This window comes from Lepidochelys kempii, chromosome 15 (genome assembly GCF_965140285.1).
Source record: "Lepidochelys kempii isolate rLepKem1 chromosome 15, rLepKem1.hap1, whole genome shotgun sequence".
NCBI classification, from domain to species: domain Eukaryota; kingdom Metazoa; phylum Chordata; order Testudines; family Cheloniidae; genus Lepidochelys; species Lepidochelys kempii.
The window spans coordinates 689,558-707,637 of NC_136394.1; the positions used below are offsets into that span (position 1 = coordinate 689,558).

Sequence of the window (18,080 nt, forward strand, 5' to 3'; positions counted from 1 at the left end):
TCCTAATATCCAACCTAAACCTCCCCCACTGCAACTTGAGACCATTACTCCTTGTTCTGTCATCAGCTACCACTGAGAACAGTCTAGATCCATCCTCTTTGGAACCCCCTTTCAGGTAGTTGAAAGCAGCTATCAAATCCCCCCTCTTTCTTCTCTTCCACAGACTAAACAATCCCAGTTCCCTCAGCCTCTCCTCATAAGTCGTGTGTTCCAGTCCCCTAATCATTTTTGTTGCCCTCCGCTGGACTCTTTCCAATTTTTCCACATCCTTCTTGTAGTGTGGGGCCCAAAACTGGACACAGTACTCCAGATGAGGCCTCACCAATGCCGAATAGAGGGGGATGATCACGTCCCTCGATCTGCTGGCAATGCCCCTTCTTATACAGCCCAAAATGCCATTGGCCTTCTTGGCAACAAGGGCACACTGTTGACTCCTATCCAGCTTCTCGTCCACTGTAACCCCTAGGTCCTTTTCTGCAGAACTGCTGCCAAGCCATTCGGTCCCTAGTCTGTAGCTGTGCATGGGATTTTTCTGTCCTAAGTGCAGGACTCTGCACTTGTCCTTGTTGAACCTCATCAGATTCCATTGCTTCCTGTGCAGGAAACGGCATCACCAGTGGCATAAGCAGTGCCAGCCTGGGAAAAGGGTTTGTTAGCCCAGTGGCAGCACAGAGCCAGCTGGAGAAGTGGTCACACTGGGTTTTGTTTCAAGAAGAAAGCTAAGAAGTGAAGAAGGAAATACACAGGTCACAATATTAAGGTGCCCCTGGCTCACCTGACTGTTTCCCTTTAATAGCAATGGACTAATGATCTCACATTTCTTTATCCTTTTAACACAAGGGTTCCAAGTAGGGCTGTCAATTAATCACAGTTAACTCACACGATTAATGCAAAAAAGTTCATGCGGATTAAAAAAAAATCATGATTAATTGCAGTTTTAATCACACTGTTAAATAGAATACCAATTGAAATGTATTAAATTTTTTTGGATTTCTTTTACATTTTCAAATATATTGATTTCAATTACAACACAGAATTCAAAGTGTACAGTGCTCACTTTAGATTACAAATATTTGCACTGTAAAAATGATAAACAAAAGAAATAGTATTCACCTCATACAAGTACTGTAGTGCGATCTCTTTATTGTGAAAGCGCAACTTGCAAATGTAGGGCTTTTTTGTTACATAACTGCACTCAAAAACAAAACAATGTAAAACTTTAGAGCCTACAAGTCCACTCAGTCCTACTTCTTGTGCAGCCAATTGCTAAGACAAACAAGTTTGTTTACATTTATGGGAGATAATGCTGCCCACTTCTTATTTACAATGTCACCTGAAAGTGAGAACCGGCATTCGCATGGCACTTTTGTAACTGGCACTGCAAGGTATTTACGTGCCAGATATGCTAAACATTCGTATACCCCTTCATACTTCGGCCACCATTCCAGAGGACATGCTTCCATGCTGATGACGCCCATTAAAAAAATGTGTTAATTAAATTTGTGACTGAACTCCTTGGGGGAGAATTGTATGTCTGCTGCTCTGTGCTTTACCCACATTCTGCCATGTATTTCCTGTTCTAGCAGTCTCGGATGATGACCCAGCACACGTTGTTCATTTTAAGAACACTTTCACTGCAAATTTGACAAAATGCAAAGCAGGGACCAATGTGAGAGTTCTAAAGATAGCGACAGCACTCGACCCAAGGTTTAAGAATCTGAAGTGCCTCCCAAAATCTGAAAGGGATGAGGTGTGGAGCATGCTTTCAGAAGTCTTAAAAGAGCAACACTCCAATGCGGAAACTACAGAACTCGAACCACCAAAAAAGAAAATCAAACTTCTGCTTGTGGCATCTGACTCAGATGATGAAAATGAACATGTGTTGGTCTGCACTGCTTTGGATTGTTATCGAGCAGAACCCGTCATCAGCATGGACGCATGTCCTCTGCAGTGGTGGTTGAAGCATGAAGGGACATGTGAATCTTTAGCGCATCTGGCACGTAAATATCTTGTGACGCCGGCTATGACAGTGCCATGAGAATGCCTGTTCTCACTTTCAGGTGACATTGTGAACAAGAAGCGGGCAGCATTATCTCCTGCAAATATAACAAATGTGTTTGTCTGAGCGATTGGCTGAACAAGAAGTAGGACTGATTGGACTTGTAGGCTCTAAAGTTTTACATTGTTTTGTTTTTGAATGAAGTTATTTTTTGTACATAATTCTACATTTGTAAGTTCAACTTTCATGATAAAGAGATTGCACTACAGTGCTTGTATTAGGTGAATTGAAATATACTATTTTTGTTTTTTACAGGGCAAATATTTGTAATAAATATAAAGTAAGCACTGTACACTTTGTATTCAGTGTTGTAACTGAAATCAATATATTTAAAATGTGGAAAAACATCCAAAAATATTTAAATAAATGGTATTCTATTATAATTTAAAAGCATAATTAATTGTGATTAATTTTTTTAATTGCTTGACAGCTCTAGTTCCAAGGGCTTTACAGACTATGTACAGTACATCACTGCACCAGCCTCTGGGGAGGACAGCTGTTTATAATCATTCACAGCACCACTAAGCAGTCCTGCAGGACATGTAGTGAAGGGGGCGTGGGGGAGATTTAGGGAGACAGGGTGTAGCCCTGCAAACTGAAACTTGGCCAGGAGGGTGGATCAGTTTACAAAGACACCCGCAGGCAGTTAAAACACACCAGCTCGATTTTACATTTCATCTGAAATATGGTACTTCCAGCAATGCGCTGCCCCCTAGTGCCACGCAGGGGCAAGCTCTGCCACCAAGTCACTCACACCCGCCTGAGTCTTCCTGGGAGGTCTCCCATCCAGCTGCTGATCAGCCCCAGCCCCGCTGAGCCAGTGAGATGTACAAAGACGCTTTGAATGGGTTCATTTATCCTGCCCAGCATCATGATCATCATGAGGCCCTCCATGCCCAAACAGAACAACTGTCTGTGAATGGTGGGACTGGGGCATCAAGTAGGCCACAGGAAGCAGCAGTCTGGTGATGTCCCTGCACTGAGCAGAGGGGATCAGACTCGGGCTGGGCAGCAACTTCCCATTAGAAAAGGGGCTCTGGGACTGGGGGCCTGGTCATTTTGGGCCCATGAGCTAGGCTGGAAGCAGTGGTGCAAGGCAGGGAAAGAGGGCAGGGTCAAACTCACCTCCTAGGACGACAATCTTCTTGCGGGTGTCTTCGCTCAGGAAGTGCTTGATGAGGTTGTAGGCCACAGGGAAGAGCTTGGGAGCTGCAAGGATGGTACAGAGAGAACATAGCATCATGGGCAAGAAATCCTTCACACCATCCTCTCACCCTGGCCTTCCACCTCCAGCACCACCCCCTGCCAGGGATCTGCAATGCCTTCCTCACGCCTCTCACCGATCCCTGCCATGGAGTGCCAGTGTTGTACCAATGTGATAGAGATGGGAGAACAACATACCACATGGCCAACAACATGGTGCATCTCTTGGGCTGACAGTGGTGTTTCCTACTGGGCCATGGCACAAACAACCATGCTTCCCCAGCTGGGTATCATAGAATCATGGAATATCAGGGTTGGAAGGGACCGAGGATGTCATCTAGTCCATGCCCCTGCTCAAAGCATGGCTAATCCCCAACTAAATCATCCTAGCCAGGGCTCTGAAGCCCTGGACCCCAGGTGGCAAAGGTAGAGGGTCTGCACAGAGCACCCTCCAGACTGGGTGTTCTGTGTTTCTCTCCCTTGGGGGGCAGAGACATGCATGCAGCATCTCCTGCAAATGCAAGTCTGCTGTCTCAGCTCACACATGTATATTGAGGCGTGTGCATGCAACTGCACAGTTGGGCGGGGAGGGGAAGCATGCAAGCCTTGTCCTGCATTGCGGTTAAACCCACCTTTAATTACAAACAGGCGCTTCAGGGTCTCAGGATAGTTCTCCTCGAACATGGACAGAAGCTGTGAATCCAAAAGACCTTCTCAGTCAGGGAGACAGAAACCTAGCCCAAGCCCTCCCTGCCTCCAGCCAACCCTAGTACCTCATGTCTGGGACCTTGCCTCAGCTCCCGCCAGCAGCCCTGGGCTGTAGAAGCAAACAGCTGTTCGGGAGGAGACAGAACCAGACCCACACCCCTCCCCAGAGCCAGATCAGAAACCTGCACAAAGCTTGCAAAAAGAAAAGGAGGACTTGTGGCACCTTAAAGACTAACCAATTTATTTGAGCATGAGCTTTCGTGAGCTACAGCTCACTTCATCGGATGCATACTGTGGAAACTGCAGAAGATATTATATACACAGAGACCATGAAACTATGCCTCCTCCCACCCCACTCTCCTCCTGGTAATAGCTTATCTAAAGTGATCATCAAGTTGGGCCATTTCCAGCACAAATCCAGGTTTTCTCACCCTCCGCCCCATCCCCCCCCCACAAACTCACTCTCCTGCTGGTAATAGCCCATCCAAAGCTTGCAATGATTTCAGATAAGAGACAGCCCTTCCCAGTCTCTTCCTTCCCCTCCAGGGCTTCTGCACCAAGGGACAGTTGTTCTGGTTGCTTTAAACCCCAGTGACCCTCTCGTCCCCCAATCTGAATCTCCCCCCGCCCATGCCAGAAACAGAGAGCAACAGAAATCAAAGAGCAAAGGCCAGTCATAAATACAGAGAAAGGACCAACAAGCAATTCAAATCCCAGCTCCTCAGGAAAGAGGGGTCAGTCTAGGACATAAACTCACTAGCTCTACTATCAAGGGGGGAGGGGGGGAGAAAAGGGGCCAGTGCACCTGTGACTGGCCAGTTGACCCCTCCCTGTCCCCAGCTGGGCTTAAGAGAGGGCACCTGGGCCCTAGAGGGGAGGGGACTGGGAGAATTGGCCAGCTGGCTGGGAAGCAGCAGGTAGAAAGAGCTGTGTGGAACAACACTGCTAGCGAGAACTGGCCACAGCTCAGGGCCCCTGAGGCGTTTAAGGCTCAGGCAGTGGCTCCTTGGCAAATGGGGAAGATCCAGCTTATCTGGGGAAGTCGAGCCTGGGCTCAAGAGGGTTGGTGGGGGAGGGTCGATCCCCCCTGGCAGGGAAGCCTGGGGAGTGGGACACTGGGGAGCTCTCTTGGGGACACCTGATGGGGGCTGTGGAGACTGGCCACTCTCAAGTGGATGGCCTGGAGAGCGGGGCCTTGCATCGGGGGTGAAAGGAACTGGGAACAATGTGCTGCTATGGAGTGGGTGGGTGGATGGTGGTGATTCCCCTGGAGTGGGGAATGGAGAAACCACGGCACCTTTGTGTTTACTGTGCACACTGGAGAATGGCTTTAAGGGAACTACTGCACTGGTGTATGTGAGCAAGCGTCACCCAGAGGTGGGCTTGGTAGTGCACACTGAGAGACAATATTCCTTTCAGGGATACTGAAAGGGAAACTGAGGCTAGGCGTGCCTGTTGTGTCACAACCTGCCCGTGAAGGGTTCCCACGGCAGGGTCACCAGATGACGTCTGCAGAGAGGAGGAAATTTACCCCTGTGCAGAGGGCTATAGCACCTGTAGGGCTGAAGCGAGACTCATGCAGTGCCCAGGCCTTAAGCAATAGCCCTCTGCATGGGGTGGAATTTGACCCCGAAAGAATAACACCATTAAAGCCTTTCCATGCTTATTAGAACCCCACAACCATAGGGGAAAGCATATCTCACGATTTCTACAGCAATCTCATGGTTTTGGGGCCCCGACATGATTTTTCAAATGGTGGGGGATTGGCCAGTATTGAAGGCTAAAACAGAATCATTCCAAACTAGCTATGCTGGAAGACACTGTCAGTATGACCAACCAGTCAAGAGTGAGATCTCCCAAAATCATGAGATTTAAAAAAATAACTTGGAATTATTTGTATTTGCTTTCTGTGTTTCTTTGAGCCTTTAGGGTTCAGGTTTTTGAGGTTTTTTTCCACTGCCATAAGGGCCAGAAACTATTATTTTGGTAAATGAGAGCTGAGATTCTCACATATTCCCAAGACTCCAGGAGCTGGGGCTTTAAGAAAAACCACCAAAGACTACAAGAAACCCAATAAAACTGTGAGAGTTGGCAACACTGGAAAACTACCCAAACTCCATGGATTTTGTAGGAACAAGAGAAGCAACCAAAGTCAGCCTTAAGCACCTCAAATCTAGAAGATTGGAGAGCCAAGGTAAGACATCAAACACTCCACTGAACGCATCCAGGAAGCCCTTCTAAAACTATCCAGCCCAACCTTCCAATACAGACACTTATCCAAGATGTGGGTGTGTGCGCACTGCAATCAGGAGGTGTAATTGCAGCATGTAAGGCATACCCAAGCTAGGTTTGATCTAGGTACATCAAAGCTAGTTTGCCCAGGCCCCTGGGGTACACACTGGAGCAGCTGCCAGCTTCACTGCTATTGCTACTCGAGCTAAATCAAAGCTACATCTGCATATGCTGCAATCGCACCTGCTGACTGCAGTGCGGCCATATCCTTTCTCAGCTGGGCTAGTTAACCTGATAACCAAAAGAAAGGCCCTCAGTGCAAACATCTACTGCGGTATCTGTGATCCTGTCATATCCTCAATAAGAGAATAATGCTGGGTCTGGCCAACGCCAGTGTAATCCGTGAAAGTCCAGTTGGATTCCTTCCCGAGAAAGGAACCACCAACCACATCTTTTAGCCTGTAGACGCTTGTTAACAAAGAGGGGAAGATCTATTTGCCTGCTTCATAGACCTGAGGACTAACCATGAAAATCACCATGAAGTGAACTTGTGGGGGGCAAGCATATGATCTGAGGAAACCCATGCACCAAACCATTCTGCAGGAAGGAGAATAAGCAATATGTAAACAGAGACCCCCCTCCCCCAAGCCCTACCTCCTCACCTCTCCGTACGCCTCCACGGCTGGCTTCCAGAGATGCTTCAGGCCCAGCCCCTCGCAGTCATAGATCATCATGACCGTCTCAACCCTCTTCCCCAGCTGCAAGAGAACAGAGCAAGAGGATTCAGATGGATGCCATTCCGGCCGTCTGCAGGGTAACGTCCCAGGGAAACACACTGCCATCTTCAATCAAGACTCTGTTTTACTGTGTGACGGGTGGTTTTCTCCTATTCACTTCCTGCTTGGGCCCTGAGGCATAGTGCCTTCCTGCATGACCCCCTGCATGACCTGTCATCCTGGCAGAGTGGTGTATGTGGCTCAGTAGGGGATGCTCTCCCGTCCCAGCGTGGGCCCCAATGCTCCAGGGTGGTGACGGGGCACTGCAGGAGACCCTGTCCTTCAGGGGGCCATCTGACATTCCAAAGCTGTTCCAACATGCTGGGCTGTTAACACCCGAAGTCCTGAGCATATTCCAACACAGGCAGGTAACGTATATTCTGCCTCCCTGAATTCCACCCACTGTTTCAACTGGACACTGTTTTCTTCTTCACTACCTGCTCTGAGATGTTCTGCAGTGTTGCTGTGTGCTGTTAAACAGCTGCTCTCTTCCATCCCAGAGGTGGCTACATTTCAGTGGTGGGCAAAGTGACCCTGGTACAGAGAGCCTGTAATGCATTTCAGTTACTAGGATCCTAGCCCAAGTCCGAATGCAGGTTTCTCCTGAGCCCTACTCCAGTTTAGGACCCTAGATCTCAAGACAGAAAGTCCCCGGCCGCTCCTACAGGCTCCTTCCTGCCCTGGGCTCCCCAGGCCCAGATGACAATGATTCATGGAGGCAGTGAGGTCTCACCTTCTGGGTCTGCTTGTTACACTCCTGCAGCAGCATCTCACAGTCACGGTACTTGTTTTTGAGCAGATCTTGTTTGGAGGCTGATAAGAGGATGCCTTTGGCATCGAGGGGCCCAATGATCTCATACCAGACGGGACAGCCATCCTGGTCATACCCACACATCCCCCCAGACATGTACTTCTGAATCACCTGCACAGAAGAGACACAGGCCTTAGATTCCCTCCACTAAGCTCAGCTGTTCACAGGCCACACCCAGAACAGGTGCGGAAATCCAGCCCTGAAGACAGGAGGGAGAGGGCAAATGGGGACTCACCTCCGGGGGGTGCCAGCTGATGATGTTGTCAGCATCCATGTGCTTCCGAACCTCAAGGTACTGTTAAAACAAACCAGAGGGGAGTGGTTGAGAATGGGGGGGGGGAAACAGTCTGGGTCACTTTCAAGCAGGGACAGGGACAGGAAATACAGCAATCTGTGTACGTCTTCCACCCTCCTCTGATAAACACTGACATTGTGGAACAAAACTCAGCAAGGCTGGGAGCGACGTATGGATTACACAGCTGCAGCATCGGGAAAGATCCTACATGTAAGTGACAGCTTCTGCCCAAGAGGAACTCAGGACTGGAACTGGGGAGGGAGCAGGGGGCTGCACATCAAGACTGTGGGGCATCAGCAGAGCTGGGTGTGTGTGGAGGGTGAGGCTGGAGCAGCAGGCTGGGTTGAAGTGCACCCTCTGCACTGTGCTGGGGACTCAGGGCTGGAACAGCAGGTGGTCCCTTCTGGCCTTAAACCCCCTGTGACTAGAGGGGTGGACTGGGGTGAGGGGGTGGGGCAGCAGGAAGTGAGGAAGAGAGGGAAGGAATGTATATCTTGTTTAAAATATAAGATAAGAGCAATCAATTAAATAAATACTTCAAAGACTTCTGGTGTGAGCGGGACTCTGTGGAACCAGAGGCTGGGAGTGCCCGCCATGTAGCTAGGGGGCCTGGGCAGGTTTATCAATGGCTGCACACATGGGATCATGGGCTTGGATCCTGTTGGAATCAGCATGTGTGTACAGAGGGGTGGGCAGTGCAGGGGCACAGGGCTTGGGGACTGTTTTTGTTCTCTCCCCCACCCCCTCTTTGGGATGTAGAAACCCCAGGAATGGGGGTTGGGAGGCTCTCTTACCTTGCGGACCATGGCCTCGGATTTCTGCAGGTCGAAACATCGAGCTGCAACAGAACGGGGAGGTTATGCTCATGGCCAGGCCCATTCTGTTATTACCCATCTGAAAAGCTTGCCCCAAGGAGTTCCTGCTGGTGAACGATGCCAGCAGGGCAGCACTGGAGGCTGGAGCACAGCGCCAGTAAGGTACAGGAGTAGCAGGGAAAAATCAGCCCCCGAATTGTTCCTGGCCCCTCAACCAGAGGGACTGAACTCCTGGGATCAGTCCACGTGACCCATTCAGTCCATGGCTTCTCAGCTGAGCTGCCACTATTGGAGTGAATAGCACCAGCTAGGGTGGCAATTTGTTTTATGTGGATATCTGCCTGCTGCACACTGGGCTGAGACCCACCAACTCATTGCGCACAAGCCACCTGCCTACCATCAGATGCTGATGAGTTCCAATCCCCACCACCACTACCTGGGCTGCATCCAAACCAAAGACCTGCAAGAGAAAAGCTCCTTCCCATTATTATTCTGCAGCCAGTGATGCCAGCAGGGAGTTGTGCAGAAGTCACTGACTGCTGGACAGTTCTGCTGAGGTTCCACAGGATGGAATAGACTCCATCTCCCTCAGCTGAGTTAGCTCCGCAGAGCTAGCAGGAACCAACAGGTGGCCATGCTTTCCAGTCATGGAAGCCAGGAGCTCTGAGTCTGATACATGCAGGGACCAGCAAGGGGCCTGGATTAGGATGGCATGCCCCTTTAAGAGCTAGAGGCTTCGGACCAGCCAACCTTAGTTACCAAGTAGACACACCTGAGCAGAAACCAGGCGATTCCCCTATAAGATACTCCTGGGGAAATTCTGCACCACTGCATATGAACAGAATTTATGTCCCGCACAGATTTCTGTGCTTCCCTGCAGAAAAATGACTTTCTGCCAGGGAAGCTGTGATGGAGTAGGGAATATTAACCTGGTAATTTTGCATGGGAGTTTTACTAGTTTACTGTCTTCTGCTAACACAGGGCGTGCCTCTGTTTCCCTGCGGTACTGCACCAATACTAGATGGTGATGGGAAATAGGGGTGTGACTTCACTGAAGGATGATCTTGATGGCCAGCACTGGTGGCTGCCCTTCATAACCTGAGCCCAGGAGCGGGTTGGGGCCAGGTGACACCTTCTGCCTGGGAAACTGGACAAAGGCTGGGGGTGTGGCTAGGTGAGGCAGCAGGAAGGGGTTTCAGTTTGGAGATGGCTGGGGAGATGGGGGGAGGCCCAGAACCTGGGTCTGGGCTCCCCACTCCCCAAGAGGCATCTGACTGAGGACCCCCCCTGCAGAGTCCCTTTGCACCCAGAAGCCCCCAACAATCCCCTGTACCTACAAGCTATGTTTTCTGTACCTACATGCTATGTTTTAGAGTGTGTTTCCGTCATCTAATAAATCTTCTGTTTTACTGGCTGGCTGTTGGTCATGGTGAATTGCAGGAAGTGGGGCGTGCAGGGCCCTGACTGCCCTACACTCCATGACAGAGGCAAAGGGAAGCCACAAGAGCGACTCTCCTCAGTAGTATGTGTCCGGTGCCCAGGGCAGCCGGCAGAGCGGTAAATCACTGCAGGGCAGGAGGTGGGACTGGGGAAGACCTGGCTGGTGCCTCCTACCCTGCGCTGGGCTGGGCAGGACAGAATTTCCTCTTCCTCTGCATCAGACCCACCCCCAGATTTCTCCCCCAGCTGTAGGAAGCTCTGCAAACTGCCCCCCCTCCCCCACCAACACACACCCACGTGCGCTTCCTGTACCTATTGCTCCTCAGCTGCAGGGGGGGGTCCCTGAACAGGGAGCTGCTAACCCATCCACCCAACCCCCGTGCATCCAGACCCCCTCATACCCAGACCCTCCCACTGAGCCTCACCTCTCTGCACTCAGAACCCACCCCAATGAGCCCCACTCACCCTGCACCACCCCAACAACCCACCCGTACCCCCACCCTACCAAGCCCCAACCAGCTGCACCTGGATCCCCACCCCACTGAGCCCTACTCCCCCAGCATGAGGACCCCCACACTGAGCTCCCTACACCCAAACCCCCGTGCTGAGCTCTATCCCTCCCAGACACCCTTCCTGCTGAGACCCAATTACCTTCACTTGGACCCCCCTGCAGAGTCCCTTTGCACCCAGAAGCCCTCAACAATCCTTTGTCCATCCAGATCCCCCCTACACCCGAATCCCCCAGTGAGCCGCCTGCACCCAGATTGCCCTACACAGAACCCTCTCTACTCACACCTGGATTCCCCCACATTAAGGCCCTCCACACTTGGAGCCTGGCCTTGCTGTGCCTGCCTGCCCACATCTGGTGAACCTGGCACAGAGGGGCAGGGCCCTGGGGTGGTTTCTGGGACAGGCCCAGTCCTTGCACTGTGTCAGGGTTGGGTGCAGCCTCACTGCTGAGTCCGTGTCCCAGAGGCAAGCTGCACAGTGATCTCCCACCTCTATGCAGCCAGTGGCCTGTGCTCCCCAATGCCATGCTGGAGCCCCCTCTCCCCCCACCCCCAGCCAGCAGGCTCCGCTCCTTAGGAGGAGAAGCTGGAACCTAACCCCAGTGTTAGGATGTAGATATTCAGGCCTGTCTGTAAAGGCCTGTACTCTAAGAATTTAGGTGTATTCTTATCACTCGGCTAGTTATAGAGGTACAAAAGAGATAATCAAAATCACTGTCTGCCGGTGTAAGGTCCTTCTCTCACTGTGACAGTCTGAGGCCCTGTTCTTAGGCTAAGGCCTTTGGCTAAGCAGCAGAGGCAGCCATAAGCTGGGAAGCGACCGGTCACCTCCTCACATTCCAACCTAGTCACATTGAAATAAGGTGCTATTGGGCTGTTAGGATACACTCCTGTCCTGATAATGCCTATCGCCTCCAGAGAAAGGGAAGTGCCTGGAAGCTGTAAGAGGAAACTTAGTTTGATAGCAACCTGTGTGGCAAGAACTCACTTATCAATAGACACAGCTGGGAAACCCTTATGTCTTTATAGATGTAGTTGTGAAATCCTCACTTCTGTATTGTTTTGTCATTATAGTTCCCACTTTGCTATTGTTTATTTGCATGGTCTCTGTCTGGTTCTGTGATTGTTTCTGTCTGCTGTATAATTAATTTTGCTGAGTGTAAACTAATTAAGGTGGTGGGATATAATTGGTTAAATACTCATGTTACAATATGTTAGGATTGGTTAGTTAAATTTCAGTAAAATGATAAGTTAAGGTATAGCTAAGCAGAACTCAAATTTTACTATATAGTCTCCAGTCAATCTGGAAGTAAGGGGGGGGAATGGAAACAGGGAATGGGGGGGGGGGAATTGGAATCATGTTTGGCTAAGGTCAGGAATGGGAACAGGGGCACAGGTGTAAGGCTCTGTGGTGTCAGAGCTGGGAAGGGGGACACTAAGGAAGGAAACTGGAATCATGCTTGCTGGAAGCTCCCCTCAATAAACATTGAATTGTTTGCACCTTTGGACTTTGGGTATTGTTGCTCTCTGTTCATGCGAGAAGGACCAGGGAAGTAAGTGCATGAAGGAATAAGCCCCCTAACACCCAGGCTCAAGGGAAGGAGACTGGCCTGTGGTGCAGGAGTGCACAGATCAATGGCTTTGCAACACCCCTCCCCCCTTAATAGCTCCCTTTATGATCTCTCTTGGAGGGGCTGCTAGGGCTTAAATCCCCTGGGTTCTGTGCCAGAGCAGCTTTACCTCACCTCTGCGGGAGAGAGGGTGAACAGTGAGCTCCTTTTTTCACAGAAAGCTCCTCACAGAAAGCTCCATTTCTTGCCCTGTCTCCAATCACAGTGCTTAGCTGCTTTGTAAAGTCCAACAGGCAGAGCCTTCGTGGGAGCTTGTCAAGTGGGCGAATCTGCCCTAAGAAAAAGCCCTGCAGCTATCTCCCAAGCCCTGCCGCGTTTGCCGGGGCAGTGTCCCCAACTGTCTGGGCTTTATCCCTGAGCTCATGCGAGTCGGTGTCTTGTCAGCAAGTCCCAGCCTCCAGAGTCGAGTGATTAGGTGAGAATCACACCTAAGTAAGGTTTCAGAGTAGCAGCCGTGTTAGTCTGTATTCACTAAGAGAAAAGGAGGACTTGTGGCACCTTAGAGACTAACCAATTTATTTACGCATGAGCTTTCGTGAGCTACAGCTCACTTCATTGGACGCATTCAGTGGAAAATACAGTAAGTTTCTGGCCCTTGGGTTTGTGGAGAATAGCCCGACACTCAGACCCCAATGTCCTCTAAAGGCTCTGAAAGCAGACGGCAAAGCAAAAGAAGCAGAAAGTTGATTGGATGCAGGGGTGGTGCAGACGGGTTGGTCCTGCCAACGTGTTGGACGCTGGAGAGTCAAAGGGGATGAGGGAATATCTTTTGTTAGATCAGCGTCTGTTGGTGGGAGAGACATTTTTGAGCTTGCATAGAGGAAGAGCTGTGTGGAAGCCTGAAAGCTTGTCCCTCACCGCAATACATTGATCCAGGGAGATATTACCTCAGCCACCTAGTTGCTCAGAGAGCTCATGAAGTCTAGTGATTTTGAAGGCAATTGTGTTTTTTAATTTAGTATTTGTTTAACACATGGGGTTGGCACCAGTGCTGTAGGGTACGGAACCAGTACTGCAGAATACTTGGCTTTGTAGAAACATGTGTTAAGACCCAACCTCATTCGTGGATCCACCCAAAAGGACCATTATGTGACAGCCGCCATCTTGACCAGCCCACAGGTGGCCTCCTGAGCTAAGAGCATGAGCTGCTGCAGCTTGAGCAAAAGAGCCTCAGCCCCCTAGCTGGGGCTATATCAGACTCAGATTAGCTGCAGGTCAGGCAGAGGAGGGGGCCCTCACACACTCACCAGCTTGCGTCTAAGGTTACTGTCCCAGTCATGCACTCTTCTCCCCCTCCACACCCCCATGACAGCAGATGGATTTGAACCCATGACCTCTGGCATAGGAAGCAGGAGTCCTAAACCAGCTGGCTTACTCTGGTGTCTGAGTGGATCCCAGAGACTGCAGGGGAAGGAGTTCCCTTTGCTATAATGCTGGTCCCAACACTGAGGTTTGTAAAAAGCCTTGTATTTTAATGACAGAACAATGTAAATCTGGGGCTAAGCGGCCTGGGCCCATGCTGTCCAGCTGGGTGCTTACAGAGCTGACCCTCCACCCATAAACTAAAAGCAGCCCACTGCTTGGACGGACTGATCCCCCCCCCCCGCCCCTCCTGCTCTCAGTGCTGGGAGTACTCCACACACCCTTAGACCAGAGCAGTGATCTCAGGGCCTTGTGGGTGTGTTTAGGGTCCTGGCTTCATGGGGCCAAGTAGAAAGATCCTGATCTTGGAGGGCCTCTCTTTGGGGCCTGCTACAGTGAGAGCCTGGGAGGTCAGAGCCGATGGGGGAGATATGCAAAGGTAGGAAGGGTGGATGGGCCAGTCAAGGAGAGGTAGGCACCTGCAGCCCTCTGTGCTTTTAGACGCCTCCCCCTAGCACAGAGGCCAAGCAGACAGGACCCACAGAGCCCCTTGTACTGGGACTTGCCCTGGATCTGGCATTGCCTGGCCTCTGTGCAGGGGGATAGAAATCTCCCAGGTCAGGGCTGGACAAGACTCTGAATTTTGGACTTTTCAATACAGATAGCGGGAGAAAGTGGGAGGGAGGGAGTTCTCTGTGATAATAGAGCTCACAGTTCACTGCCCCACCCCCCCGCCAAGATAAGGCCCCTTATCCGGCCTGTGATATCGGCCTGATCTGTACCAACCCACTCAGATTCCTGCAGATGGCACAGAGCCATCCAGAATGCACCTGCAGGGGAGGGGAGGGCCAGGCCAGGGAAATAAAAGCTCCTTGACAGGACAGGGCCATCTTCACGCTGCAGAGAGATGTGCACCCTGGCAGCCAAGGCCCTGCTCTTCTCCCACAGGGACAGGCCCTTTCCCTGCCTCCCCATATGGATGCGCTCCCTGCCCATTTGTGACTCAAAGGCAAAGATGTCATGGCTGCCACTGGGATGCTGTTAGTCTTTCTTCCCTGCTTGGCTGTAACTGTGGGGTGTCCCACTGGTGCCCCCAGCTGGGAATCAGACCTGGGGATCCCTCCAGGACTCAGGCCCCATGTGAGAGGAGCAGCAGGGCTGGAAACACTCAGGCCTGGGTGTTCAGGAAGCCATGTGCCCCCACAAGCCAAGTCAGCCCATTCATGCTCCAGACAGAGCAGGCTGGCTCTGCCATGGCCAGGGCCCAGACCTCTCACAGAGCTGAGCTCTTAGCCCTTTCTCCTCTGGGTTCCCTGCTGCAGGGCTGGCTCGAGCCACAGCTAATGCAACCAAGAAACGCGGCTAGCTCCCTGTGCCTGCTCACAGGGTTTGTGTATAACCCAAAACCGCAGCTGCCCCAGACAAAAGAGCAGCTTCTCCCTCCTCTGATCCAGTTCCCACACCTGAACCATCTTCCACTGCACTCAGACGACATCCCAGGGCTGCTTGGAGCCTGGGGTCTGAATCCTACAGCAAAAGCTCATGAGTGCCCCTGTGGTGCTAAGGGATTGCCCCTTCCCCCTCCTCCCCGGGGCTCAGCAAGGGCATTCTCCCCCTCCCTGCCATTCCCTCCTCTTGTGCCCAAGGAGGCATTTCCCCCCTTCCCTGCTCAGTGGTGACACGCCCCACTCCCTCTACTTGACAAACCTAAAACACCCCAGGCAAACTCAGGCCCGTCCATTTTCTTCCTGTCTCACAGGAGTGGGAACAACAAGAAAGCTCTAGCAGTGGCTCAGTGCCTGCGGCTGATCTTGGCTCAAGGGGCTGGGTGCTGGGGGGCAGCTAGGGCTAGCTTGGCTCCACACCGCATCTCCCCCCTCCCTCCAGCCCCCATTACCTCTGAGCCAGCGCAAGAGGAAGTAGTCGTCCTGATGGGGAAGGTAGGGCAGCACATCCTGGAGGTTCTCGCGGAACTGCAGAGAGAAGAGGAGCAGGGACGACATCATGGGCACTTCCCAGTGCAGGACCAGCAAAGCTGGAGGCACCAACTGGGCACTGCAGGGTTTGCAAGCTCAGTGCAGAGGCCAGGACTTCTCACTCAGCCCCCCATGACCCGCCCCGTTCATCCCCAGGTGCTGGGCCCTGAGACTCCCAAGGTTGATCCCACGGCTAGACTTTAGTCAAGGCAGAGGCAAGGAGAAGGTAGACTCCCAAGGGGCACGGTTGCATGCAGCTGCCCAGGAAGTGCCCAGCTGCCAGTCCACAGACAGCCCCATGCCTGCCCTGCCATCTGGCCAAGGCCTCTCACACGCCTGACCTGCTTCCCTCGGCCACCAAGACCAAAGGGCAAAACGACTGCTGAGCAGGTCTACAGCAGGACGTGTCTCCTGCATGGGCCTTGTGCTCCTGGAGCTGGGGGCTACAGAACAGCAAAAGGCCTGAGCCCAATGTTTGAGCCCCAACTGGAGATGCTCAGACTGCAGTGACTTCCAGGGGGGGTGGGAGGTGGGGTGTCTCTCCCTTTCTGCCATCGCTTATGCTGCAGGCAGGGCTGGCTGCAGGCACTGAAGGAGTATTGAGGGGCGGAGGCAGGGCGCTGTCTAATAAGGAGCTCTTCAGCATGGCAGCATACCCAGGCCCCTAGAGATCAGGGCTCCAGGGAAGACGCTGTGGAGTGGAAGAGACCCATTAGGTCTCATCTAGTCCAGCTCTCTGGGCTGGAGACAGAGTTGTTCTCTGTCCAGTCTAGCTGCAGGGTCCCATGGGAGGCATTCCCACCACCTCCCCGGCAGGCCTGTCCACAGCCCCACAGATCTTGCTGGCAGGGTGTTTCCCTGCTGCTCCTTTCCAAGGCGTCACTCCAAGGGGGCATTCTTCTCCTTCCACCCCACCCCACGCAGCAGCCTATACAGTACAACTGCCTGTGTGGCTGATGTCTTTCAGACAACTGGCATCCCCCTCCTGCCCCCACAAGTTAATATTTCAGTCCTGTGACCCACACCCACCCGAGGTCCTGTGCACTGGGTGTCAGGCTGGGACTCCAGTTGCTTTCAGCTTGGGTCTCTTGTTCGCAAGGGCATTTCAGTGCTTTCATCGATCACGCTCAGCACACAGCTCTGGTTTTCATGCTGCCACTGCCAGATCAAGGCCGTAGTCCTGATCGTCAAAGCCATGAGCCAGTGAGGAGCCAGCTCCATCAAGGACTGTTCCCCAGCAATCGCTCGTGCCAGAAGGGTCACGGCACTTGGGCAGCACAAGGGGGTTGTTACTGCTCCTGGGAATAGCCCTTGCATAAGGGGACTCCCCGGCCAGCATAAGAGATGTGGTGGGCAAAGGGGGCTTGGCCTCAGCCCTGGGGTTCTTGTAATTTTAACTGGGGGCTGCCCAGGCCCAGACCGCCCTGGGAATAGGGGCAGACCAAAGGCAGTTCAAAGGCACAAGCAGGAAGCGAGCAAAGAAGAAGCAGGGCCACTGGTCACTCAGCCCACTGCGCTCCTTAGGAAGTGCTGGCACAGAGCCCAGGCCCCAGGCAGGGGCGAGATGGGGTCTGGTCTGGCTGTGGAACCAAGCTCTCCATGAGATGAGCCTAACCCAGGGTCTGACCGTTCATAGGGGAAGTGTAAGGGATGAAGCCTTCCTGCCCTAGCCAGACTGCCAGTCACCACAACACTCCCCCACCCAGAGCAACGCTTCCCCAAACCACCCCAGAAAGAGCTTCCTGTAGGGGCCAAAGATACCATGAAGTCTACTGGGGACCTCCCTACACCTGGCCAGCTAACCAGCTCAACCCTGGACACGGCTGTGAGGGGAGCCAGGTGGGGTGGTGGAGCACGTCTAATGCCTTGCAGTGCTGGGCGCAGGGCAGCACATCCCACCCCGCGAGAGGGGATGCTTGTCATGCTCAACAAGGCTCCTTCTGGCCAAGTGAGGAACAGCATAGCTGAGCTGGAAGGGAAATGGGGGTCAGTGATACAGGGTAGCCCTGATCTCAGTCTCCCAAAAGGGGAGGCATTAAAGCAATCTTTAGGGGGTCTAAAGAGGTCTCTAGGGTTCCTGAAGGGACCCTTCAGGTACTGGCATAGGGCACAAAGACACATGGATGGCAGCATGTGGGCAATTTGTGTAGGATGCAGCATTTCTCTCCTTGGGTTGGCAGTCCTGTTCTGAATCACAGAGCTGATTCCTGTCCGATATATGGAGAACAAGGGCTTAGTGGCTGGGAATCGCTATGCACGCACC

At 52.2% G+C, this 18,080-nt stretch overlaps 1 protein-coding gene across 5 annotated transcripts in view; it reads right to left on the reverse strand.

The window, feature by feature from the left end:
* The window catches only part of SEC14L2 (SEC14 like lipid binding 2), a 41,049-nt gene that overhangs the window by 12,529 nt on the left and 10,440 nt on the right, over positions 1 to 18,080 (reverse strand). For 4 of the 5 annotated variants that reach the window (XM_073312519.2, XM_073312518.1, XM_073312522.1 and 1 more), the window contains 7 exons: positions 15,739 to 15,814; positions 8,879 to 8,922; positions 8,025 to 8,084; positions 7,712 to 7,900; positions 6,865 to 6,960; positions 3,895 to 3,955; positions 3,185 to 3,268 (listed from right to left, as the gene is read on the reverse strand). In XM_073312519.2, the coding sequence (XP_073168620.1) occupies positions 3,185 to 3,268; positions 3,895 to 3,955; positions 6,865 to 6,960; positions 7,712 to 7,900; positions 8,025 to 8,084; positions 8,879 to 8,922; positions 15,739 to 15,814 (610 nt within the window). The remainder of the gene's footprint in view (positions 1 to 3,184; positions 3,269 to 3,894; positions 3,956 to 6,864; positions 6,961 to 7,711; positions 7,901 to 8,024; positions 8,085 to 8,878; positions 8,923 to 15,738; positions 15,815 to 18,080) is intronic. The other variant, XM_073312521.2, reaches the window with a different exon arrangement.